Source organism: Mustelus asterias, chromosome 4 (assembly GCF_964213995.1).
Source record: "Mustelus asterias chromosome 4, sMusAst1.hap1.1, whole genome shotgun sequence".
Lineage (NCBI taxonomy): Eukaryota > Metazoa > Chordata > Chondrichthyes > Carcharhiniformes > Triakidae > Mustelus > Mustelus asterias.
In genome coordinates this window covers 95977524-96004709 of record NC_135804.1, presented here as the reverse complement: position 1 = coordinate 96004709, position 27186 = coordinate 95977524, and the positions used below count along the sequence as shown (strand labels likewise).

General features: G+C 41.5%; 1 protein-coding gene across 1 annotated transcript; it reads right to left on the bottom strand.

The window, feature by feature from the left end:
* Window positions 1-8127: 8127 nt before the first annotated feature.
* Window positions 8128-26183, bottom strand: LOC144492863 (ras-related protein Rab-39B). The gene is made up of 2 exons (XM_078211396.1): window positions 25969-26183; window positions 8128-9743 (listed from the first exon to the last, which is right to left on the bottom strand). The coding sequence occupies exons 1-2, from the start codon at window positions 26181-26183 to the stop codon at window positions 9317-9319; spliced, it is 642 nt and encodes a 213-aa protein (XP_078067522.1). The 3' UTR covers window positions 8128-9316.
* Window positions 26184-27186: the final 1003 nt, after the last annotated feature.

Below are 27186 nucleotides of genomic sequence, written 5' to 3'. Positions count from 1 at the left end.
CATTTTTTAAATTATCTATCACCAAGCTACAGTTCAGGTACTGTAATTTTGTGATTATTTTCTAGTTTAAACAATGACTCCAGTTTCAAAATATTAATACGCCACAATGCATCCCCACTGCTCGAGTTAACAGCCTCAATTATTGCTTCCAGTTCTGTTCAGTTGTAGAACATCATGTCACTACTTTTCTGTCCAAATTCAGTCCTGATGCCACAGGGATCAGAGACCTTTCCTCCTACACCACAATAATTGAATGATTTAGCACAGGAGGACATTCAACCACCATGCCCGCACTGCTTCTTTGGAAGCCTGGTCTAATTAGGCCCATTCCCCCTGCTCTTTTTCCTTGGCCCTGTACTTTTAACCCCCTTCCAATATTTATCAAATTCTCTTCAAAAGTTGTTATTGAATACCACCACCCTATCATTTTTTTATTATTCATTCATGGGATGCAGGCAGGAGCAGCATTTATTGCCTTCTTGAATACAATTATATTGCTGTGGATCTGGAGTCATGTATGGGGTAGACCAACAAAGGTTGGCAGATTTTTTTCTCTAAAGTAAATCAGATGGGTCTTACAACAATCCAATAGTTATGTGATTATCGTCACTAAAATTAACAATTTAATTAATTCAATGGAAATTCCATGTAGCCATTTGAATTCATGTCTCAGATCATTAGTCCAGGCATCTGGATTACGAAACCAGTAATCGCCATTCTATCCACTCACTAATTTAATAGATAAAAATATTTCCATATGTCTCTCTGGCTCCTTCACCAATCACCTTAGCCCACGGACTCTTCTAACACTGCAAACAGATTCTCCTTATTTACAAAAGCAAAATACTGCTGATATTGAAAATCTGAAATTAAAACTGAAAATACCAGAAATACTCAGCACATCAGGCAGCATTTGTGAAGAGCGAAACAGAGTTCATATTTTAGGTCAATTACCTTTCATCAGCGTCCCCTAATTTACTCGAAGGAGCAGAGTCCCAACCTCCTCCAATGACTAAACTCCTTTATTCCTGGTACCATTACAGTAAACTGCAACTTCTCTAGCTATGCTGTTCCCTATATTAATTTGAGTATGGTACAGAGGTTACTATTTATTAATCTACTCCCTAACTAGCAGGTTAGAAGGAAGCTCATGTGGAATATAACTATTAGCATAGATCTATTGGGCCAAATGGCCTGTTTCTGTATCTGTGCTGTAAATACTATGTAATGCTACTATGCAACTCCTGGAACTCTTTTTGAAGAATCTAAATCCTATAATTCCCTATGGAATATCTCTAGCTTTTTCTCCACATCAGTAATTTTGAGCATAAGTGAATAATACCATGCCACATATTGGAATTGCTTTTGCTCTGGCTACTTATACTATCTTTGGACTTTTGCATTTAAGATAACATGGGTTCCAGCTGTCCTAATATATATAGAATTTATTATGTTTAATTCATATGTATTTGTAAACGGTGAATCTGACCATTAATTAATCTCTCCATTTGTTCTGCTCTCCCCATTGATTTACTCAAATATTTGTATACTTAAATACAGCAACTACTGTACAGAAGTACTAATCATAAAGACATGTTGTTACCTAGAGTTGGTCCTGCAACCAATTTCTGAATTAGGTCAAAATCTCCTCAATTGTTTCATTGACTAAACCTTAAAAACAGCCAGTTTAATGGTGGGAAAAGCTAAGTGAAAACAAGCAATCAAGTAATAGGTTTTTGGGGCTTTTACAAAGAATTTAGTATTTTCATCAATCACTTGAGTGATTTCTTTCACAAATTATGCAATTGAGTGTTAATTAAGTAATAGGGAAGGTGATTATTATACCCCTGACGGATTGAGTTGCACACAATCCTACTTGCATTACCCCATTTGTAAACGTACTATACATCTTTCATTACAGCACTGGTATGAGGTAGAATAATGATATCTTTCCAGAATGCAGCTACTTTTTAATTTTACAATTGATATACTCATTCCAGACTGGAATCATGAACTATTTTTTTATTTCTGAAAAGAATAAACATCAGATACTGGTCCCTCAACACCCACCACACACACATCAAAAACATTTGGTGGAATTTTACAGCTCCATCGTGATGGGGGTGGGGCTGGAAAATGATATGAGCCATTCAAAAGCCCATTGACTTTGGCAGGATCAGAAAATCCCACTAGTTGGAGGGGTTGTAAAGTTCCACCCATTGTTGCTGTGTTTGGTGACAGCACAACTGCAGACAGTGCACTAGTAGAACATGTATTTGCATTGACAGCAATTCCAGTGACAAACTGCAGCTTGAAACTCTAAAAACTTGTTCAAAGGAAGTCTCCATAACAGGACTGGTACCCAAGTGATGAAAACGGCATACAATTTTAACTGATACATTAAAAATGGAAATCTTACAGCATCAATTGCAATGAGCTTTATTTTGCTGGAACATCATTTTATTTGTTGCACCCTCTTTCAACGATGAATGATTTCAGGTTTCACTGAGCCTCTAGGTGGCCAGTCTACCTAAACCAGCATGGGAAGAAGCAATAATAACTGTATATTTGCATTGCATTAACTGGACACTGATCCAAGCTCTTCAGTGTATTTTCATATTCAGCATAGTGCAATGGTGCTTCAGATCTGCTATGAGGTGCAAAGAAGTGAATTTCCCAGCGAATGCTCGAGGAGAGCTGGATATGTCTCTGGCTGATGGTGAGCACAGGCCAGCAGCAGCATAAAGCTGACAGGTACACATCAGTGACATCAATCAGCAATGGGAGAAACCATGCATGCATCGGCAGACACCATGCGAACTGAGTGTGCAGACACAACTGTTCTAGCACCTGACTCATCAGCATCAGGAGCTGCAATGAAAAATTACTTGTCAATTTGTCTGCTCAAAATGTCTAATTCCAAGAAAATCTCCTTGATGTACACTGCCTTCAATCAGCCTGCTTTGCCACTTACTTGTATTGTGCACAGTTTTGGTCCCCTTATTTGAGGAAAGATGTAGTTCAGAGGAGGTTCACTAGATTGATTTCAGACTTGACGGGTTTGTTGTATGAAGAGAGATTGAACAGTTTAAGCCTATACTCCCTGGAATTTAGAAGAATGAGGGACGATCAAATTGAGGTATACAAGATGATAAAATGTATGGATAAAGTAGACGTGGAGTGGATGCTTCCGCTGGTGGGGCATTCTAGGACGAGAGGTCATAGTTTTAGGATAAGGGGTAGCAAATGTAAAACAGAGTTGAGGAGAAACTATTTCTCCCAAAGGGTTGTGAATCTGTGGAATTCACTACCCCAAAGGTGCAGTGGATGCTGAGACAGTGAGTAAATTTGAGGAGTTAGACAGATTTTTAATTGGTTATGGGTTGAAGGGTTATGGGGAGAAGGCAGGAAAATGCGAATGGCAGAGCGGAATCGATGGGCCAAATGGCCTAATTCTGCTCCAGTATCTTATGAACTTACTAAAGAGGTATATAATGAAAAAGTGAATGTTTACCTTTGCCAGGTCCTGAAGACACTGGAACTTTCAATTTACCATCATCAGTTTTCCTTTGGTCCACAATTGCTTTAATACCCAGACTAACAACTTCCTGACTGATCTATTTCTTATCTTCTGCTCTTTTCTGCCTTGTTGGTTAATTGGAACATGGACCTTCAACTTCCTTCTTCAATAAAATAAAGCACTAAACTTTAAAATCTAAGACCACTTGTCCCATATTAGCTTATTTTGGGCTTCAGATAATCATCAGCTAACCCTCTGTCATTAGGGATCTGTTTTGGGGCCACTGCTGTTTGTAATATTTATTAATGATCTGGATGAGGGTATAGTTGGGTGGATTAGCAAATTTGCTGATGACACCAAAGTCGGTGGTGTGGTAGACAGTGAGGAAGGGTGTCGTAGTTTGCAGGAAGACTTAGACAGGTTGCAAAGTTGGGCCGAGAGGTGGCGGATGGAGTTTAATGCGGAGAAGTGTGAGGTAATTCACTTTGGTAGGAATAACAGATGTGTTGAGTATAGGGCTAACGGGAGGACTTTGAATAGTGTGGAGGAGCAGAGGGATCTAGGTGTATGTGTGCATAGATCCCTGAAAGTTGGGAATCAAGTAGATAAGGTTGTTAAGAAGGCATATGGTGTCTTGGCGTTTATTGGTAGGGGGATTGAATTTAGGAGTCGTAGCGTTATGTTGCAACTGTACACAACTCTGGTGCGGCCGCACTTGGAGTACTGTGTGCAGTTCTGGTCCCCACATTACAGGAAGGATGTGGAGGCTTTGGAGAGGGTGCAGAGGAGGTTTACCAGGATGTTGCCTGGTATGGAGGGGAGATCCTATGAGGAGAGGCTGAGGGATTTGGGATTGTTTTCGCTGGAAAGGCGGCGGCTAAGAGGGGATCTTATTGAAACATATAAGATGATTAGAGGTTTAGATAGGGTGGATAGTGATAGCCTTTTTCCTCTGATGGAGAAATCCAGCACGAGGGGGCATGGCTTTAAATTGAGGGGGGGTAGTTATAGAACCGATGTCAGGGGTAGGTTCTTTACCCAGAGGGTGGTAAGGGATTGGAATGCCCTGCCAGCATCAGTAGTAAATGCGCCTAGTTTGGGGGCGTTTAAGAGATCCGTAGATAGGTTCATGGACGAAAAGAAATTGGTTTAGGTTGGAGGGTCACAGTTTTTTTTTTAACTGGTCGGTGCAACATCGTGGGCCGAAGGGCCTGTTCTGCGCTGTAATGTTCTATGTTCTATGTTCTATTACTCTAGGAGGCATGGACAGAAGAAACACATCATGTTTGGATTTTACATTACCAATTATATAGAGGCACGTACAATATTAAACATTATACCCATGATAAATCCAGAGTACCAGGATCTACAATTTGTTTCAACCAAGGTACTTGAACAAGGGGACATAAAATATCAATAGTAAAAGACCAATTAAAGACTGGTGCTTGGAAGAATATATGAATGCAGAGAATGACTAACGTTTGGAATGATCTTTTAGGTAGCAAAGTGAAAGTAAAACCACAAGATCCAGCTGATTGTTGAAATCTGTTGTCAAGTTGGTTCAGAGGATGAACTCACACCTCTAGATCAGAAGATATGTTCAAGCTCTATTACAAACTTGAGCTATCTATGCTGTCTTCAGGGCTGTGCTGTTTAATTGGATGCACCATCTTTCTGAGCTATTCCCTCAATGTTCTGTCTGCTCTTATTGATAGTGTATGCTCATAAAATATCACCACCTTTCAGAGGGAAGTAGGAAGTATTCCTCATGTTCCAGTCAACATTGGTCCTTTCATTAAAAACAGAGTACATTTGCTAATTGTGGGATTTTTCTGTGCACAAATTGGTTGCCACATTTACCAACATGTCAATGCCTATAGTTAAACAGAATAGACAAGTTATTGAAGTGTTTTGGGATGTCCAGAGAATGTGATAAAGTGTTATATAAAGCATATTTCCCTTACTGGGTGGATAAACTAGACCTCCCTCATTTGCAATGGCTTTTATGATCCTGCCACACGTGCAGCATCTGATATCATACATATTGGATCTAATTCTCACATTTGGAGATAGGAATAATAGTAAATCTTGAATCAGCTGCCTATTGTACATCTCTCCTGATCAACTACAATGGAAATAAAAATTGGAAGATGCATATTAAGCAGCTGATCTGATAGCAGCTGTTTCAACCATCATCCAAAGTCAAAATTATCACCGTTACTTCACTCCTCCCCAAATATGGCCATACCAAAAATGTATAATGGACAAATCAGAGGTAATTAAACACAAATCCTTATGTAGCTAAACATGTACAGTGTCTCGAATCAGCTACCCAAAAACCAGTGATGTCCGCAAATGGGACTATTTTTAGGTTGCCATGCATGAATGTTTAATTATTTATTTTTATTAGATGAGTAAAATAACCTACCAGCTTGTTGGGCTGGGTGATGCATTGACGCCGACTAGTTATTGGATTTGCACACCTGTTTCTTCCCATGACCCGATGTTCTCCTGACCTGAAGCCCTCAAACTGAAAACGGTCAAGATCCAAAAGCCAGCAAAGACCTGGTCCCAAGGTTGCTGGTTTTGAGACACTTTACCTGTACTTGACTGTGATGCATTTTTGATTTGAAGAGAACAGTTGGGCAGTTTAGCCAGTTTTCAGTCTCCGTTCCACTCAGGTCAGTTTCAATGGGATGCTTTAGTTTTCCAAAACTATGTCATGTTTTGCATTGTAAGATTTTTTACAAAGAGTCAGACAGGATCAAATGCATGAAACATTCACTTGTTTGTTGATTTACATTTTCAAGAAAATCAGATCCAATAAACTCTAATCGTGTCAGATGAATGAAGGGATATTTCATGCTGGAGATCATCTTTGATAGCAATCCTGAATCATGTGAAATGTTAACAACTACTTATTTTTGAAATATCTCAATGGCTGAACTGGTTTCTACTAAAAGTCATTTGATAGTACAAAACTTGAATATTGCTGAAAAGAAACATATTGCTGAAGTTTTTTGTCTTGTACTTGTCAGGACAAATGCAAGAATGCCTAATTTCAAACAATCACGACAATTTGTAGTACAAGAGAAAAAGGTGCTGGTTGATTGGCAAGTTGGCTCTGAGTGGCTGATGTGATGCCATGCAGAAAACATGCAAATAGGGCCCTTGCCATTTGCTCACCTTGCAAACTCGACTCAGAAATAGAGTGCACCAAGGCTATCCTGCAGGACAATGGCTATCCTGATTAGATCATTGTTCGCTGTGTATCGTGCAAACTCACAGACCTGAAAAGTGCCCAGTCTGGAAAGGCAAAATATGTCAAAACATTTGAACAACAGTTTAAATGAATCATTTCATACTGCTACAACGCAGCTGCGACGTAAGTGGCGATTTCCACCAATTGATTGCTGCTGTCTGGCCAAAATAACATTCTGCCTAACAAATAATTAAGTAATGTTGTGTATGAATTTAGAATCGGTGTGATGCCAGGTACGTAGGCCAGATGTCCCAATGATTGTCTGACTGAATCAAACAACATGTTCCTCCAGCTGTTGGTAATAGGCAGAATACAGATGGTAATCAACCAGCTCACGCTTGCAAAACCCAAAACAAAACATCTGCTGTTAGATGGAATTCCGTGATGGAGCAGCACTTTCTGAACAATCCTAAGTGTGCTAATAATGAAACTAACCTATTTAAGATAATCAAGCTTATAATGTGGCTCATTTATCCCTGCTAGAAGTGACATCCATTCATATGCAGAGACCCAACCTCTACAAACAAAAGAAACATATTCAAGCCTTGTGCCTTTTTTGAATTAGCCAGAAGCATGGGTCACCTATACTTCCTCATTGATTTCTCCATGGCAACACCTCGGCCATTCAGAATCAACATACCAAACAATCAGTACCCTTTTTCTCCTGTACTATAAATTGTGATCATTTGAAGTTTGGCATTCTTACATTTGTCCAGAAAAGCGCAAGACAAAAGGTTTCGGCAAAATATCCCACTCTTCAGCAATGCTGGTTTCTACTAATATCAGTTCTCAGAAAACTGGTGAGATTAATGATCAAAGCCCTTGCTGCAAACTCACATACACTTCCAGTTTATTCAACCGATTAAGAATTAGCATCTGGTTCAAATGGTTTTGCTATTACTGCACTTCAGTCTGATAAGTAGGAGTATGTCAGGAATTAATCTGGAATTACGCATTCAACAGGGTAAGAATAACTCACATAACTACAGAGATCTTTGTTCTGCAGTTACTTGCTGGGTGGAGTTATTGTTTACATAGCTAGTGAAAGTTATTTGCTGTGTGACTGTATGGAGTTATTGCTTACTTGGCTTGGTAAGAGATTTTCACTATTTAACTCTAAAGTTCCTGTCTATTTGACAGGATGAGATCTACTCACTATGAAACTGTACTCAACTGCTCAATATTCAGCAGGATAAAAATGATATCTTTTTACTGCACTGAGCCCCTTTTATTCAGCAAGGCAATAGTTAATGATTCCAACTGTACAGAGTTTCTGTTTATTTATGAGCTAAGGGTCACTCATGTACTTGAATGGAGTTCTTGTTCACTCATCAGGGTTAAGGACTGTATGGATTCACCATTTATTCAGCAAAGTAATGATTCATTCAATAGCACTGATCTATCATACACAGCATATAGTCGGTTTACTGATTTACAAATATCTTTATCTGTTTGTACAGTCACTACACATGGGAGGCTAGTGAAGGCCTTCTTAATTCTGTAATTTCAAAATGTTCACTATTTATTTTCAGTAAATGTTATTGTTTAGCTTAAGTTTTGATTTTCCTCCCATACTTTCTGTCTCATATGACCAAATTATCAAGAACTTTCCCAGTGAGACTGTCATTGATTGCACCAGCCAATATGTCACAGGAGTCACATTAATCGTGAAGGACCCAGTCTGGGGCCCCCACTGAGTCAACAGAATTTGGGATGTTATCATTGACTTCAAAAAGAAAACAAAATCATTCAGGGTTCCCGTTCTGATTGACATCAATGGCTCTCGCTGAAGAGTGCACATTGGCCAAACACTACAGTCCAATAAATTGGTGATACTTAGTGGATTAATTCAAACATTCTAAGTATCTTTGCCAATGTGTCAGAGAGCTGCATTGTGTCACAGCAAGCAGCTGTTATTTCCAGGAAAGACAGGAAAAACTTGGGAATAACCTTAATAAAACAATACCCCAAGAGTGACGTCTCCTGGTTTGAGTCAGGTAAATTATTTTTAAAAAATAGATGTTAGGCAGAAAAATACCTATTTATATTTATGTACGTATTTTATTAGTGGACCCAATTTAAATTATGTCCTGGGCAATTGACTTTACTGTACCCAGGAATGAAGAGTGGGCAGGTTACAGTGAAGATCCTCACCTGCACTGTACCAAGCAATGAGGACATGCAGACTGAATTAAAGTAGCAGTTCAGGTTATTCTACTGCCTCAATTGCAGTAAAACAAAATCAATGATGACTATAAACCCAGTTAGTGTCCAAGATGTGTTTTTAAAGCAACTTTCAAAAATAAATGTCCCCATCTCAAAGGTTCAAACAGGAGGTGGAAACTCTCCACTACCAGCTGCTGGCTAATTAAGGTTAATACATCAGGACCCATTAACAGCAAAAAGACAGATCAAATGTCCATATTGTGGAAATAGTGAATCATTTGTGATACAAACTTAAAAAGGCCGACAGTATTTATTTGGTACAGTCTCTACGTGCGAGGAAACTTCAAGTTTAAATGTTTCCACTCAAATTAGCAAAGGCATCTCCTGCCTGATTTGACAGCTTCCTCTGATGAGTGGACCACATTTGGAACAAAGCCACTCTTCACTCCTTCCCATCCCTCTTGCATCACAATGTCACCCCTTCTGACAAGTTCGTAAATATCCCTTGTCAGATCGGTAAAGGCCTGTTCAACGTTGATGGAATCTCTTGCAGACGTCTCAATATATTTCATCCGGTAAGCAGCTGCAAGCTTTTCCGCCTCCTCCTTTGACACTTGTCGCTGGGTTGCCAGGTCACATTTATGGCCAACCAGCACAAAAACGATCTGGAATGGCTGCACGTGAACTTTGGCCTCTTCCAACCACTCGTGCACATTCTGGAAGGACCTCCGGTTGGTTATATCGAACAAGAGCAGTCCTCCCACTGAATTCCTGTAGTACGCACGAGTTATGGACCTAAAAGATAGGGAGAAATAGGTGGAAAAGAGATTATAACTCAAACTTCAGGTTTCATGACACACAAAATGATTATTATTTTAGTGCAGAGAGTTTGAAAACCTTAGCGCTGGTTTACAGTTTATTATTTTGATAGTAATTACTGCATGGCTCTAGAGATGGAAAGAATAGAAATAGTGATTTTACCTACCTTTGTGAAAAATAAAAATAAGAAAATACCATCGCTAAAAAGGCTACCTGCAATTTACAAATTTTCTCCCTTACTCAATCTCCTGAGAGAATTGATGTAGCTGGATCTTCCGAGAGAAGACTGACATTTCTCCCTGACTGACTGGCAGCTCTTACAAGTAAAACGATCAGCAACTTCACTGTCTTCAAATCAAAACTTTTCATCTCATCTCCCCCTTCTTTCCCAAGTCTAAAGTGTGTAACTACTTGATAATCTTCTTGTAAACAGTGCACAGGCCATTTCCACAAACAGATCCAGAGGTTTTACATATGCCATGAATGGGACAGCCTGCTGAATTAGTGTAGGGCTCTGGGTCAGAGACAAATGGGGACCAAACTCATGCCACCAGCCTCCTTACTGGTTCACTGCCTACAATCCTGACCCAGGAAACCTTTTCCACTGAGCACAGCCCATGGTCGAACTGGCTGCTTGCCACTGCCCAGCAGGCAGCTAATTGAGGACAATTAATGATAATTATGTTCCCATGACAACTGGAATTTTCAGTCGGCAATGTGGGCAGCCCATGCCCAGGCAGATGTGTTGGGCTCAGGACAGGAAGTGGGGCGGGGAGGGGGTGATAGATCATGTGAGAGGCACCAGCCAAACCCATAGCAGCTGCTGGGCTATCATTACGCCACTGGTCATCCATGGAGTGGTTGCAGGCAGTTGCGGCATTTAAACTTACCGAGCATCTCTCCCCCTCCATTTTCAGATAGGCAGCTCCCACCTCAGCTGGTGGGGCTGCTGAAATCAGTATCAAAGAATCCCTACAGGGCAGAAGGAGGCCATTTGGGCCATCGGGTCCACACCGACAACAATCCCACCCAGGCCCTTTCCCCGTAACCCCACGTATTTACCTTGCTAATCTCCCCTGACACCATGGGGCAATTTAGCATGGCCAATCAACCTAAACCGCAGATCTTTGGACTGTGGGAGGAAATCGGAGCACCCGGAGGAAACCCACGCAGACACAGGGAGAACATGCAAACTCCACTCAGTCACCCGAGGCCAAAATCGAACCCAGGTCCCTGGAGTTGTGAGGCAGCAGTGCTAACCACTGTGCCTGGATGGCCTCCTATTGGCCCTCCTGTGTCAGGAGCCCACCCACCATCCATGATTAATTGGATGCGGAGTCCACTCACTGACTTTTGATTGGCTGCATTTTAGAAAGTTCCCATTGCATGTGCCTAAAGCATGCCATGCTGGGTCAAGACCCAGAACTAGTTCTGATTTCAAGTCCCCAAGCCCTGATGGAAAATCCAGCCCTTGGTATTACACATCAGAGATTTTGAAGGGGCGTGAGTGGGGCATTAATTGACCACAAAATTGAAATGTGTTGGGAAGCTGGCTCCAATCTGCCAGTCTCTGGCTTTTTCTTCTTCAAGGCAAGAGGCGGGAATCCAGGAGACAAATTTGGCATTTTCAAATGTCGATGATGATGAAATCCTGGGAGTTGACCTGCTTTGCAGGTCCATCTGCAGCTGCCGGATTTCCCATCAGCTGCAGCAAGGCAAATACAACGTTGGGGTTACATCTTGTGGCCCAGTAGGAACGGCAATGCTTCCTACTCGCCCCCTCATGCTTCTCTCACCATCAGATGTCATCTCTGAACAGCACTAATACTGCAAGACCAATGATTATAGCTTAATTTAGCTTTGTTTGACAACTAAGATAATACCCTGAAGCATTCAAGCAGTAAAGAAACTAACAAAATAAATCCCTGAAACAATGAAAACAGGACCAGTCTGCAATACACTTCTCTAACAGTCCAACAATATACAAATGTTACAAGTACAACAACCTTTCCGATATTTGTGGGCAAATGAGAACAAGTGATTCCTATGTCACTGAGTTCAACATCACTCAACACTGAAATAATGGTTGAACAACAAGGCCTGTGTTTTTTATGTGAAAGGAAATATTTCCTGTCACAGGTGTTAACTTTCATCTTCATAAGCATATCCCTTGATGAGTCAGCCTTGAGTGATAATGGTCCCAAACTTGCACTGAGGTAGATTACCGAGCTTTATTCCCTCCTGCTCCTGTCTCCTGAGCCTGGAACACTTGCACGATACCAACTTTCAGTTCACTGAAGCAGTTTAAGCAGGGCTGCAACGAGTTTTCCAAGCTGCAGTCAGGGTATGGGTCACCCTCTCAAATAAAAGCCTGCCACTCTGACATTTAATTAGACCAATGAAGGAAGAATAAACAAAACAGACAACAATAAAGGAACTTAATGGCAGGAAAATAAATGGGCAAATAAATGTTTTGAAATGCATACAAATGTAGGAATAGGATTTAGAAATTATGTGAATATTAATACTATTGGTATCTCAAGAGATGGTTGGTGGTGCAGGTTAGCTAACAGCTGAAACTGAGATACTAGGATTAATCTACAATGAGAGGCGGAGCAGTTGCTTCATTGATGAGGAACAATACAGAAAATGGGGTTATAACAATAGGAGGGATAAGGTTGAAACAACTTGAAAGTCATAAAGCACTGAAAAGGATAAAAAAATGAATTTGTTATTGCTAAAAAAGAATGCCAACGTAAGGTAAACAAAAGGGTGGGAAACTCTTGGGCTGGTAAGGGAATTGTGAGGTGCTAATCACTGAGGGGTTTCAAATCCCAAAGATCGAAAGGGAGAGGCCAAAACACAAATGCACTGAGGTGGTGAGGGGCTTTTTCCTCGTACGACATTTGATGGTAAGCTGCTAGAATAGAGGCTGAGAGAGATTAGGAATCTACTGATCATTGTAATGTTCGGCTGGATATTACTAGCAAAACTGGCATCAAGACAAACAACATAGTGGCATAAAACTTCAAAACTGCTGACTTTGGGGCTCTGAGACGAGACCGTGCAATTATATCAGGAATCCTTACATAAAAATAGAGCAATGGATTTGTTGTTAAGCTTATTATACAAGATGGGGGAAGAGGATATATTTTATTTAAAAACGAGAAACATAAAATGTGCATGAATAGCACTAGATACTTTAAAAGATTCAAGCAGACAAAATTTACAGTTATTGAGATTCATACAAAAGGGAACCATAGATAATTAAAGAAACATTAGATTTAAAAAAAAGAAAAATGGCTTGACAATCACAGAGATCCCAAACATTTTACAACTATGTTACTAATGGGAAGATTAACTACTAAAGAATAAATTGGGTAAAGTTATCATAAATTATCATAGCACAGAAGATAATATTGAAAGTATTCCTTGCATCCTTTTTCACACAGGCTGGTTGCAATTGTTTCAAACTTGCAGGTGCACCTTTGAAGCAGTGAATCTCACAAATGCACAACTGCAACAAGGTAATTGCCATTGTTCCAGACCTTCACTGAAGTTTGAAAAAAATCATTTTAAAGATGCAAAACGGAACATAAGAACATAACAACATAAGAAATAGGAGCAGGAGTAGGCCATCTAGCCCCTCGAGCCTGCCCCGCCATTCAATAAGATCATGGCTGATCTGAAGTGGATCAGTTCCACTTACCCGCCTGATCCCTATAACCCCTAATTCCCTTACCGATCAGGAATCCATCTATCCGTGATTTAAACATATTCAACGAGGTAGCCTCCACCACTTCAGTGGGCAGAGAATTCCAGAGATTCACCACCCTCTGAGAGAAGAAGTTCCTCCTCAACTCTGTCCTAAACTGACTCCCCTTTATTTTGAGGCTGTGCCCTCTAGTTCTAGTTTCCTTTCGAAGTGGAAAGAATTTCTCCACCTCTACCCTATCCAGCCCCTTCATTATCTTATAGGTCTCTATAAGATCCCCCTCAGCCTTCTAAATTCCAACGAATACAAACCCAATCTGCTCAGTCTCTCCTCATAATCAACACCCCTCATCTCTGGTATCAACCTGGTGAACCTTCTCTGCACTCCCTCCAAGGCCAATATATCCTTCTGCAAATAAGGGGACCAATACTGCACACAGTATTCCAGCTGCGGCCTCACCAATGCCCTGTACAGATGCAGCAAGACATCTCTGCTTTTATATTCTATCCCCCTTGCGACATAGGCCAACATCCCATTTGCCTTCTTGATCACCTGTTGCACCTGCAGACTGGGTTTTTGCGTCTCATGCGCAAGGACCCCCAGGTCCCTCTGCACAGCAGCATGTTGTAATTTCTTTCCATTTAGATAATAATCCAATTTGCTATTATTTCTTCCAAAGTGAATAACCTCGCATTTGTTAACATTATACTCCATCTGCCAGATCCTCGCCCACTTACTCAGCCTGTCCAAATCTCTCTGCAGACCTTCTACGCCCGCCACACGATTCACTTTTCCACTTATCTTTGTGTCGTCTGCAAACTTTGTTACCCGACACTCAGTCCCCTCCTCCAGATCGTCTATATAAATGGTAAATAGTTGAGGCCCCAGTACCGATCCCTGCGGCACGCCACTAGTTACCATCTGCCAACCAGAAAAGCACCCATTTCTTCTGACTCTCTGCTTCCTGTCGGATAGCCAATCCCCAATCCACGCTAACACCCTACCCCCAACTCCGTGACCCCCAATCTTCTTCAGCAACCTTTTGTGAGGCACCTTATCAAACGCCTTTTGGAAATCCAAAAACACCGCATCCACCGGTTCCCCTCCGTCAACCGCACTAGTCACATCTTCATAAAAATCCAACAAGTTCGTCAAGCACGGCTTTCCCCTCATGAATCCATGCTGCGTCTGCTTAATCGAACCATTCTTATCCAGATGGCCTGCTATTTCTTCTTTAATGAACAAACTTCTTTATTCTTTCTGATTTCAAGACAGTTGGCTCATCCTAACAGACTGGAACTAGTACGGAGACACTTTGTGCTGCAAATCAATTAAGTTAAAATATTTTGTTGGATGTTAGGATTTGTTTGAAATATGAATTCATGTGGTTTGAGAAATCGGAGTGATTGGGAAGCACTGTCTAGAAACAGATAGTTTTGTGCTCCATAATTCTTAACCTATAGTGGGGAGAAGGTGGCAGAGTGGTAATGTCACAGGACTAGCAATCGAGAAACCTAGGCTAATGATCTGGGGACCTGGTTTCCATAGCAACTGGGATTTAAATTCAGTACCTAATGATTTGGAATCAAAAGCTAATAACAGTAGCCATGAAATTATCATTAATTGTTATTTAAACAATTTCACTCAGAAAATCTGCCATCCTTACTTGGTCTTTTGATTTGATTTATTATTGTCACATGTATTGGGATACAGCGAAAAGTATTGTTTCTTGCACGCTATACATACAAAACATACCGTTCATAGGGGAGAAGGAAAGGAGAGTTAGAGTTCAGTTTTAAGAGCATAGAACAAGAGTAAAAGAGAGAATTTGAGGGTACGCCGGGGACAGCTCGCAAGAGATCACCTCGCTCTGGTGCCATATTGAACACCCATGAGGCACATAGCAACGTGGCTGACTCTTAACTGCCCTCTGGGATGAAGCCACTCCGTTCAAGGGCAATTAGAAATAGCCACTGTGAAATTTGGGATTGGCAGCGCTGTCATAGGGTGAAACAACATTCTTTCTTTGACAGAATCATCTAGAAGCATAGACGGAGTGAAAGAAATAGGCCATTTAGCCCCTCAAACCTGTTCTACCTTTGGTTAGATCATGGCTAATATATATCTCAGTATACCTGCCTTTATTCCATATCCCTTAACATGCTTCCTTACCTCAAAGTGCTTCATGATTTAACTCCAAATCGGCACAGCTCTAATTTTAAGATTATGCCCTTTTGTTTTGGATTCCCAATCAGGGGAAATAATTTCTTTGATCTATCCTAATAAATTTCTTTACAATTTTAATGATATTTATTAGATTATTCTTCAACATACTAAGCTCAAAGAAATGGAAGCCAGGTTTATGAAAGCTCTCCTCATATTTTAACACTTTAAGCCTTGGTATCATTCTGGTGAACCTGCACTATGCTCTTTCCAAGGTTAAAATATCTTTGCTAAGGTTCAATACCCAAAACTGAATGCTTTATTCCAGACAGGGTCTGACTAAGGCTGTGTACATCACTTCTTCACTCTGATATTCCAACCTCCATGAGATAAAGACCAATATTCCATTAGATATTTTGATTACTTTTTGTACCTATGCACTAGATTTTAGTGACTTGTGCACATGGAAAATCATTGAACTTTTCATAGAATCATAGAATCCCTACAGTACAGAAAGAGGCCATTCGGCCCATCGAGTCTGCACCGACCACAATCCCACCCAGGCCCTACCCCCATATCCCTACATATTTACCCACTAATCCCTCTAACCTACACATCTCAGGACATTAAGGGCAATTTTTAGCATGGCCAATCAACCTAACCCGCACATCTTTGGACTGTGGGAGGAAACCGGAGCACCCGGAGGAAACCCACGCAGACACGAGGAGAATGTGCAAACTCCACACAGACAGTGACCCAAGCCGGGAATCGAATCCAGGTCCCTGGAGCTGTGAAGCAGCAGTGCTAACCACTGTGCTACCGTGCCGCCCACCGTAACTTTTACAGTGCAGAAGGAGACCATTCAGCCCATCGTGTCTGCGCCACTTCTTCAAATAAGCAGTTTACTTAGGACCATTTTCCCACCTCTCCCCATAACCCTGCACATTGTTCATTTTCAAATAATAGTCTCATTCCCTCTTGAATACCTCGATTGAATCTACCTCCACCATACCCTCGAGCAGTGTACTCCAAACCTTAACCACTCAATTGAGGGGGGGGGGGGGATTTTCCACCCCTGTTTTCGGTGGGTGGGAATGGCAGCGGGGCAGAGAATCGAGGGGGAGTCCCAAAATGGCTTCCATGTGGGCAGGATTTCTCCACTCTACTGTCCCCAACCCGCAAATGATGTGATGGAGTTCCTGCCATAAAACGTCCAGAATATTAACATACACTTAGTGGACCTCGCCAGTGTATCATTCCCCCCACGTAGGTATTTCCTAACCCCCGCTGCAGCTGATGTGATATCATGTCACTGGGTTTACAACAGGTTTTATAAAACTGGGTCCTGGAGAACGTTCCCCACCAGGAGTGCACAAGTAAGTACAGCCCCGAGAGGGGGTGATGGGGAGAGAGAGGGTCCTGCCCATGCAGTACCCCTGGCAGTGCCCAAGGGCAATGTCAATGCGCCTTCATTGGAGAGGTCCACGGGGGGTTTCGGGGTGGGGCTGCTTTTTTATATTAATTGTTTTGATCAGAAAGGGTGCCCTGAATGTTTGAGAGCCACTGTTTCTAACAGGATGAGCCTGCCCCATCATTGTGATATTGTGGGACCTACCTCCTGGTTATTTTTCAGCCAACTGTTTGAAATGTGCCGGGAATAGCCATCTGGTGGACTACACTCTGCTTTTCCCATCCAAGTTCACACCTTGCCAAAATATGGTAAATTTCACCCTTTGTGTGAAAGAGCTTTTCCTCAGGTCACTTTTGCTTCTTTTGCAAATAACCTTAAATCCGTGCCCTCTCATTCTCAATACTTCCACAAGTGGGAACAGTTTCTCCCGAGTTACTCTGTCCAAAACGCTCATGATGTTGTTTACCTCCATCAAATCTCCTCTCAGCCTTCATTTCTTCTAGTAAAACAGTCCCAACTTCTCCAATCTACCTTTACAACTGAAATTCTTCATCCCTGGAACCATTCTTATGGACGTATTCTCTCGGACTGCCTTCATATCTTTCCTAAAACGCTGCACCCCAAATTGGACATAATACTCCAGCTGAGGCCAAACCCGTATCTTATACAAGTTCAACATAATCCCCTTGCTCTTGTACTTTTGTTTCTAGTCTTTCACCATTAACAAACACTCAGATTTTTTCTTCTTAGATCCAAAGTTGATCAACCCACACTTAGCTAGGTAGCTAGATAAAATATATATTGATAAATTGACACCCTTGTTGGTTTCTATTTCTCAATTCACCTTACCAATGAAATATGCCATTAGCCAACAGGACTCCATGAAGAATTGTTTCATGACATTTACTATTGAATATGCAGCTTATTGTAAAAGGTTACACCATTACATTGTGGACTGATTCCAATTCTATTTAATATTTTACAGTGCTTGGCCTTCATTCCTATTTAATTCAATGCCCTATTTTATTTACAAATAAATTTGACCAAATATTCTAATATAATCAATGAACTGGTTCTGATGTGAGATGAAAGGGTTCAGCTTTGGAAGCAGATTTTTCTCTTTGAGTGCAATGAAATTGTATCCAGAATCAGTCTGAAATGTAACAATGTCAACACATTCCAAAGCACTTCACACAATGAATTACTTTGTAGTGTAGTGGCAACTGTTATGGCTAGTTAATCTGTTTTTGGTAACTTTGATTAAATACAGTATCTTAGCCAGACAACTGGCAAATACTCGTCTCTCCTTCAATCAACATTGAAGGGGTCTTATAGCTAAGGGTAGCCTCTCCAACAGTGCAACTCTCCCTTAGTACTCCATTGGAACATATGCTCAAGTCCTGGATGAGACTAGAAACCAGAACTTTGTGGTTCAAAAGCAAGAGGATGCTACCAACTAAGTCAATACTGTATGGGAGAAGGCATAGCAAGCCTGTTCCATCTACAGATTTCATATGACCTTATTGAACCCATTTCACCTGCTGAAAACATCCTCTACCCCTGGGATCTAGACAGTAAATGTAAGACTGTGTGTACTTCATCCATGTCCTGCTCCTCTCCATGCAGCATGCTGGAGCATTCATTCACAGGAAGGTGTTCAAACGTTACTTCATGGAATCATAGGGTGGATGGGATTCTCTGCCCCTGACTATGTTTCTCCCCACCCACCCCTGGCAGCAGGAGGCAGTCCATCAATGGCCAGCAATGGGATCTTCTGGTCTAATTTAAGGATTTTCATAGATGGACACTAAGGTCTCACTGTTCATCAACACACTACAAAATTATGCCATTTATAATATACTGCTGTTCCATACGAGTTCCATAGTAGTCTGTCCAAAGTACTTTGCTTCACATTTCTCTGCATAAGACTCCATCTGCCGTCCTTCCCCCTTTTTTGCCAGCTGACACCTATCCTCACCGGTGATCTACAAGTTCACAGTAGCACAGTGGTTAGCACTGCTGCCTTACAGCACCAGAGTCCCAGGTTTAATTCTCAGCTTGGATCACTGTCTGTGTGGAGTTTGCACATTCTTCCCGTGTCTGCGTGGGTTTCCTCCGGGTGTTCCGGTTTCCTCCCACATTCTGAGAGACGTGTTGGTTAACTGCATTGGCCCGAACAGGCGCCGGACTGTGGCAACTAGGGGAATTTCACAGTAACTTCATTGCAGTGTTAATGTGAGCCTTACTTGTGACTAATAAATAAACTTTAAGTTCATCGTCTGTAAATTTTGTAATGCTGCTACCTATATCTGAATCTAGGTCGTTTACAAAAACTACAAAGAGCAATGGAGCCAAAACTGATCCTTGGAGAATGCCACTATAAACCATCTCCACGTGAAAAACATCTACCCACCACCAACCTTAGCTTCTACTCTTTTCAGTAAATATTGCATTTTAATGTTAAAAATGCTACATTCCTGTCAGTTTTAGAAATAAATATTAGCAGTTCAGAGATACTTAATAAGAATAAAGCAAAATGCATGCTTGGTATTATCTGGCTTACTAAGATCTGTGGGGTTAATTGAGAATTCCATTGTCAAATTGATCCTTCTATTTGCACACAAGCTCATAGCCACCTGACCTCACCTGAATTTACAAGATCATTTAAATCATCAAAATATAATTCACATGCACTACTGGCATAGCAGCAATTGCAGGATGGATGGGTGGAAGCTGCATCACTTTGGACTGATGGAAAAATGTATTAAGGTGCAATCATTAAACTATACTGAGCTGCATAGGGAAGGCAAATATGCTTCCAGACTTCAGTAAGGCTGAAAATATTTTTAAAAATATATCAGTCTATCCAAAGACTCCACTGGGGGAAAGAAGTGGCAGATGAAAGTGAAGGAAAATTCAATCCAGAGCTATTTTTTAAAAATTCATTCATGGGACATGGGTGTTGCTGGCTGGCCAGCATTTATTGCCCATCCCTAGTTGCCCAAGGGCAATTGAGAGTCAACCACATTACTGTGGCTCTAAAATCACATGTAGGCCAGACCGGGTAAGGACAGCAGATTTCCTTCCCTAAGGGACATTAGTGAACCAGATGGGTTTTTGCGACAATGGTTTCATGGTCACCAGTAGATTCTTAATTCAACATTTTTTTATTGAATTCAAATTCCACCATCTGCCGTGGTGGGATTTGAACCCGGGTCCCCAGAACATTAGCTGAGTTTGTGGATTAATAGTTTAGTGATAATGCCACTAGGCCATTGTCTCCCCATAACATTGAGTCTGTGGGCATATGATGCAGCTCCCAGCTATTACTGCATGAAGTGGTAGATGAAGGGGTTACCCCTTTTGGCAATCCAAAGCACTCTCTACACGAGATGGCAGTGCATTCTCTGCAGGCTGAAGTGAATAGGGCTGCTGTTATGTTGCAATGCCTGCAGGGCAAACGAACAAATGCAAGAGAAGATGCACATTCATTGATCTCATTATGTTATCTGAGACCAAGGTAGAATGGGCTAACAGTGAATGTGCCTACCATTCATGTTGCAAGTTGGTTGAAGTCGCCTTGCTGCAAACTGGCTCTCAGAAGACCCACAACAAGCGAAGGAGCTGTCCTTGGTCATTGGAAGGTGGCTGTGTCAAGGTTTCAAAACGTGGCCCGCTACTTGCTGATCTCACTAGCTTGCCTTTTTCTACCTCAAACATTAAATTTTGTTTCTGAGGAATTTTACCTTAAACAATGAGTAAAGTTGCCTTCAAATATTTTTCTGAAAAATGATTAAAATATCAAAAATATGGAAAAACTGTCTAATAAAAACCTGATTAAAAAAAAGACATCAGGCTTTGCAAAAAATATGCAAACTCTGTGTCATTTTAAGATTTCTTTCACCCAGTATTGCCTTTGTTCCAAGTGGATGCACAAAATAAACTTGGAACAAATCTCACGGAATTGTGCTTAGGTGACAACATAGTTCCTTAATGAGGCTGAGGCACAAAGTGAATCCAAGCACTCCAGCACACACAATGCAGGGGACCCACAGAACACCTTGCAGGAAATTTTCACAGGGCCTACTCAATTCTGCATTTTCCCCAACAATAAGTACATCTGCTACCCACTATAGAATCTCTGGCCACAGGCTCGGTAACACGGTTGTGGTGTCGAGATATCAGCACAGTGCCACTGCTGCTTCGGCATTAGTGTCATCCAGACAGCTGACCTTGCACTATAATTCAAGGTCAATATTTTTGTATGTTATTGCAGATCTGTAGGTGCTCAATTGCATGGCATGCACCAAGCTCAAGAGAACAAATTATTGACATCCACAGCTATTAAGAGGCTGCTAGTCACCTTAAAGCTGCACTGTTACTGAAGGAGAGAAATCGATGGAATGAGGCACAATTTCAGGATGCGATTCTGGGACTCTTCAGTGGTTATGGACAAATTGTGGTCCTTTCTCATGAAGGGCTCCACAAGAGCAGAAAGGATCAATGATATTTCACGTGTGCACACATCAGAGAGGCAGCTGCACTAGAAAGTTACAGGTTTCAATACACTGTCAAGTTGGGTGGCATTAGGCTTAACAACATTGCCTCAAAGTTCATGTTCACAGAACTGTTTGGTACAGCAATCGAGAACAATGACCAGCACTCTGATAACAGTTCAGCTAATTCCCAAGTGTATAGATATACCCATGATTTTTTTTGCGGTGTACTTTATATTGCTGCCAAACCAATGAATTTTCCCTATGGTTCATTAAATACATCAGGCTGCAAATAGCAAGCAGAAATTGCTTCTACACTACATGTTCAGCACCTTACATAAGATAGAAACTGGGCTGTGTATCTAGCTGGCACACATCTATTTTAAAATTTCTCTTTCCAACATGTTGCATTTTGACCAACTGAGAGGAAAATGCTACATTTAGTGAGCTTCATCAGTTGGTAATTGGAGAAAGCACAGCAAGCATATCATCTGTGAATCGCTATGAGGGGAGACCCCGAAATATTGTGGTACTGGATGTAAATGAGGGAATGGGACAGTCTCGTACCAATGCTATACATTATTTTCATTATTCTCACCTCCTCCCCAATTATTTGTTTACTTACTGAAGTACAGTCATACTTTAAAACAAACATATTCTATTCTTCCTGCCAAAGTAAATTTCCCATATTGTACTCGATAGGCCAGACTTTTTGGGCCTCATCAACAATGTTTGACGAGTATTGTCCCAGCAGCAATGTGATATAAATTATAATCCTACAGTTGTCCTTAATGAGTATAATGATGTGCACCCTGGCCCTAGCATTTGTAGCACCTTTTTTCACGCACTCCAACAATGGCAAAATGCAGCACAAATTGGAATACAAGACCAGCATGTGTGGGCATCATTGGAATTCATTCAATATTTAAATCAGGGCCTACACTAAACATTGGGGCTCCAGGTAAGGCCTATATAAATTGACAACTTCGGTTATAAGTATATGTCCTTGTTTTCTGTTCTTGAGTATATCTTGCTGCACCTTATACAATTGTCAGTTGGGTTTGCATTGTTGGGGTTTTTCCAGATATTATTTTTCTTCCATTATCATCAGTTGCTGCTGCCACTTGAATAGAGTGCTGAACATGGAAATTCCATTTCTGAACATGTGCCATAATTTAGGTGAAGATGACAAGTTCATGAGAGACAACAAACTGCAAGATCACCTGAAGCGCTTCTCCACTCTTCCACCAACTGGATCTGCATATGGAATTCCCAGTGCAGAAGGAGGCTATTCGGCCCAATGAGTCTGCACCGACTCACCAAAAAAGCATTTTACCCAGGCCCACCGCCCTGCCCTATCCCTGCGCATTTATCATGGTTAATCCACCTAACCTCAACTCCACTTTCCTGCCCTATCCCCAAATTCCTTGATTCCTTTAGAGTTCAAACATCTATTGATCATAGTCCCGAATATATTCAATGATTGAACATCCACAGCTCTCTGGGATGGAGAATTCCAAAGATTCATGAACCTCTTACCAAAGAAACTTTTCCTAATCTCAATCCTAAATAGCTGACCCCTTAACCTGAGTTTATGCCCCCTAGATTGATACTGACCCATCAGGTTCTCTCAGAACATGTTTCAATACGATCACCTCTCATTCTTTTAACCAGAGAATAAAGGCACCAATTACTTCATCTCTCTGTATAGGACATCCTAATCCTCAGCATCAACCTACTGACCCTTTGTTGGACCCACCTCAATGGTTAAGTATATCTTTCCCGAGAGACAGATATCAAAAGAGCACTCCAGGTATGGTCTCACCAAAACAATGTCCAATTGCAGTAAGACTTCCTGACTCATGTCATCCAACCCCTTACAATGAAGGCCAATCACCATTTGCGTTCCTAACTGCTTGATATACCTGCATACTAACCTTTAGTGTTTCATGTACAAAGATGCCCAAATCTCTCCAAAGATCAACATTTAATAGTTTCTCACTATTTAAAAAATATTCTTTCAAGTTCAAGTTTAAGTCCAAAGATGTGCGGGTTAGGTTGATTGGCCAGGTTAAAAATTGTCCCTTAGAGTCCTGGGATGCGTAGGTTAGAGGGATTAGCGGGTAAAATATGTGGGGGTAGGGCCTGGGTGGGATTGTGGTCGGTGCAGACTCGATGGGCCGAATGGCCTCCTTCTGCACTGTAGGGTTTCTATTCTATTCTATTTATTTATTAGTGTCACAAGTAGGCTTACATTAACACTGCAATGAAGTTACTGTGAAAATTCCCTAGTCACCACATTCCTACACTTGTTCTGGGGCACGGAGGGAGAATTTAACATGGCCAATGCACCTCACCAGCATGTCTTTCAGACTGTGGGAGGAAACTGAAGCACCTGGAGGAAACCCATGCAGACACGGGGAGAATGTACAAACTCCGCACAGACACCCAATTCTTCCAACCAAAGTGAATTTCCCCATATTGTATTCGATAGGCCAGACCTTTTGGGCAGGAGCTCATTGCCCTGTGGAGGTGGCTTTAGCGGGAGGGGAATATGTGTAAATTGTGCTTTGGATTATCACATTCCCACCTCCAAGCTTTCTTTCCAGACATGGGTCTCAAACTCATGTATCTGTCCTCTGTTTTAAGATGTTCCTTAAAACCTACCTCTTTAACTCTGCTTTTCCTGGCCCATCCTATGTGGCTTAGTGTCAATTGTTTGTCTGATAATACACCAGTGAACATTCTGGCACATTTTTTATATTCTGTTAGTGCCTGAGCTTTTATAGCTTATTTCTTTCTTGTATTTTAGTTTTCATGCTTTTTATTCTCAACCCCCAGTTCTTCTTTCTCCCCCATGCAGGTTTCCCTGTGATAACCTGCTTCCCCTGCTAGCTCCACCTTTGTCCAGAGAGAGTGTGCTTCAGGACTTCCCTGGAAGGTTTACACAGGATTTTAAAAAGGTATATTCAGCCAGTTATACTGTCTCCTGAGTGAGCTGCACCATTCCCTGCTGGTTGGGAACCATTGCTGGTTGAAACATTTCAGATGATTCAGTTTGTCTTGCAGTTTTCCCAAAATGGAAAGAACGTATATATTTACATAGAGGGGACTGTGCCCCCAACCCCCCCCCCCCCCCGCCCCCCCCCCGCCCCCCCCCCAAGGGTTGGGGGCACAAAAAGCTAAAACAACTGTCTAACCTTATCTTTAACCATAATATTCATCCTAAATAGTTCATTTCATTGTCCCAGATATTTAGAAACCACCATTGAATTCCACGTGCTATTTAATTATCTGTATTTCTACTTAGCCACAGAGCCCTCAATGTTGCTTAACACCAAACATCCCTTTAAAAGGTATTAATCAACACAGCATTTTGTGTGTGTAGATTTACTAAAGCTTCTCAGTCACCAGGCTCTATATTTAGAGGCAGCCTGCAGTGGGCATTTTGCGTTGCATTCTCCCTTGCGTGGAACTGTGGATGGAAATTATGGGCAGAAGGCTGTAGATACAACTCACCATTCATAGTGCCTCAGCAGGAAGAATACAACACATGATATCTAAACCAAAGCTTTCATGGATAGGTTTTTAAAATGGGGTACTGCATCCTATGGGGTCTACAAGGTGGTCAGATTTTTGTCTCTCTGGGGCTGGACATACCACAAGCACAAAGATATGGGAATTTAATATTCTTTGCATTGTGTATTTGTTAACTTACATTGTTTCTGCTCCTGCATACTAATAAAAAGTTATCCTCCACAAAAACACCAATTTATTTTGGAAGGCTGACAGTGTCTTTCAAAATATAACTCAAAATGGGGAGCTCTGACAAAGGGTCATCCAGACTCGAAACGTTGGCTCTGTTCTCTCTCCACAGATGCTGTCAGACCTGCTGAGATTTTCCAGCATTTTTTGTTTTTGATTCAGATTCCAGCTTCCGCAACAATTTGCTTTTACTCAGAATGGGGATCCTGGCAATATGTCAATACTAGCAAGCGATGCTGGTAAAATATCAATATTCTTTAGAGGGGTTGAAAATGCGTCAATACTTGCAGGGTGCTGGTGACATGTAAATCTTTGCAGAGGATTCTGATAAGCTGCCAATATTACACACACACAGTTTGATATTTCCTAGAGGCAATTTCAGTGACAGAGTGAATGGAAATGTTTATCTGCAGAGACTAACCTCCATTTGTGGCATCATGGGAGTGGAAACTCATGATTTCACACAAAGGGCCTTCTGCACAAAATGTCTGCTCCCAGTAGTTTCAAATCATAAAACGAAAGGAGGCACAACACTGGCATGTTTCCACGTGCAATGGTTTTTGTCCTTTAGAACACAAGATTATCAACTAATTCAGTTAAATATAACTCCCTATAAGGTTTTCTTCAGACATACTAGAGGTTTAGACTTACCTGAATCTCTCCTGACCAGCTGTGTCCCAAATCTGCAACTTAATCCGTTTTCCTGGCTCGATCTCCACCAACCTCGAGAAGAAATCCACACCGACTGTGGGGTCGGACACTTGGGCAAAGCGTCCCTCGGTGAAACGACGGATTAGGCACGACTTTCCCACCGTGGAGTCCCCGATGACTATCAGCCTGAACTGATAGACCCAAATAGCCTCCATCTTCTTGGATGTTGTGATTAACCCCTTGCCAAAAATGAATAAATCTTTCAGCCCCAAAAAGGGAGCAAGTCCACTGGCAGTATCACAGGTGTGCCTAGGTTACTGAAGTCGCCTACACATCAACCATATATCTGGCACACAGACAAAAACAGAAGTCTTCTGGCCCTGGCTGAGAGTCTCTGGAGATGGGGGGAACAGAAAGAAATGCACTGGTCCCTATTCTTTACAGGCAGATTACCATGATCAACTGCTCAAAAGAAAAACGCAGCATTTGCAGACACAAAAGGATGTATCAGTCCAGGAATCAGTTCATACCCTCCTCAATTTCCTCACATCGCCAAATGAATATCCTGCTGGGACAAGCTTCCAGTATTTCAAAGCGGCTCAGATCAGGATGCTGCGAGATAGAGATATTGTTTTGTCGCTGCTGCTGTTATTTTTTTATTCGCATGCAGTCGCGTTGGATTCTCAGCTTCCTGTTTTCCCCACACACACACACATATATATATATAAAACACCTCGGATGGTAATTCAAGCAGTCTCCATCTTTAAATCTTCCTCAATATCGACCAAGAGAAAGACATTCATGCCACAGCGAGCTGTCAGAATCATGGAGGGAGGGAGGGAGGTCGGGGAGAATTCACTGAGATTCAGGCATGAAGAAGGAGAGTTATTGCTGGCTGGCCCGCATCGAATGGAAGAATTGGCGAGAAAACTGGCAGCTACGGTGCCAATGGGGGGGTTAGAGCCTGGCCAAACTCCCACTTTCCAAATAATGGCTACTTGTTCCTTCCAAGGTCGCTCCCATCGCTCTGAGAGAGGAGGAGAAACAGAGAGCCGCTTCAAGGGAACAACAACATGGATTGCAATGATACACTCCTGCAAACTAAATATTCAATTTCACTGGCGAATTTCTGTTTATTTTTTTAAATCAGCTGTCTTGAATATGCACAAAAAAATACAGATTGCAATCCAGCTGATTGGCAATTAGGTTTGTTTTAAA

What these genes read in the sequence shown, in the direction of transcription:
- LOC144492863 (XM_078211396.1), bottom strand. Translation starts at nt 26,183, where the DNA reads ATGGAGGCTATTTGGGTCTATCAGTTCAGGCTGATAGTCATCGGGGAC. An exon ending in GCTGGTCAGGAGAGATTCAG is followed by an intron (nt 9,744 to 25,968) that starts GTAAGTCTAAAC and finishes CCTATCTTTTAG; the next exon opens with GTCCATAACTCGTGCGTACT.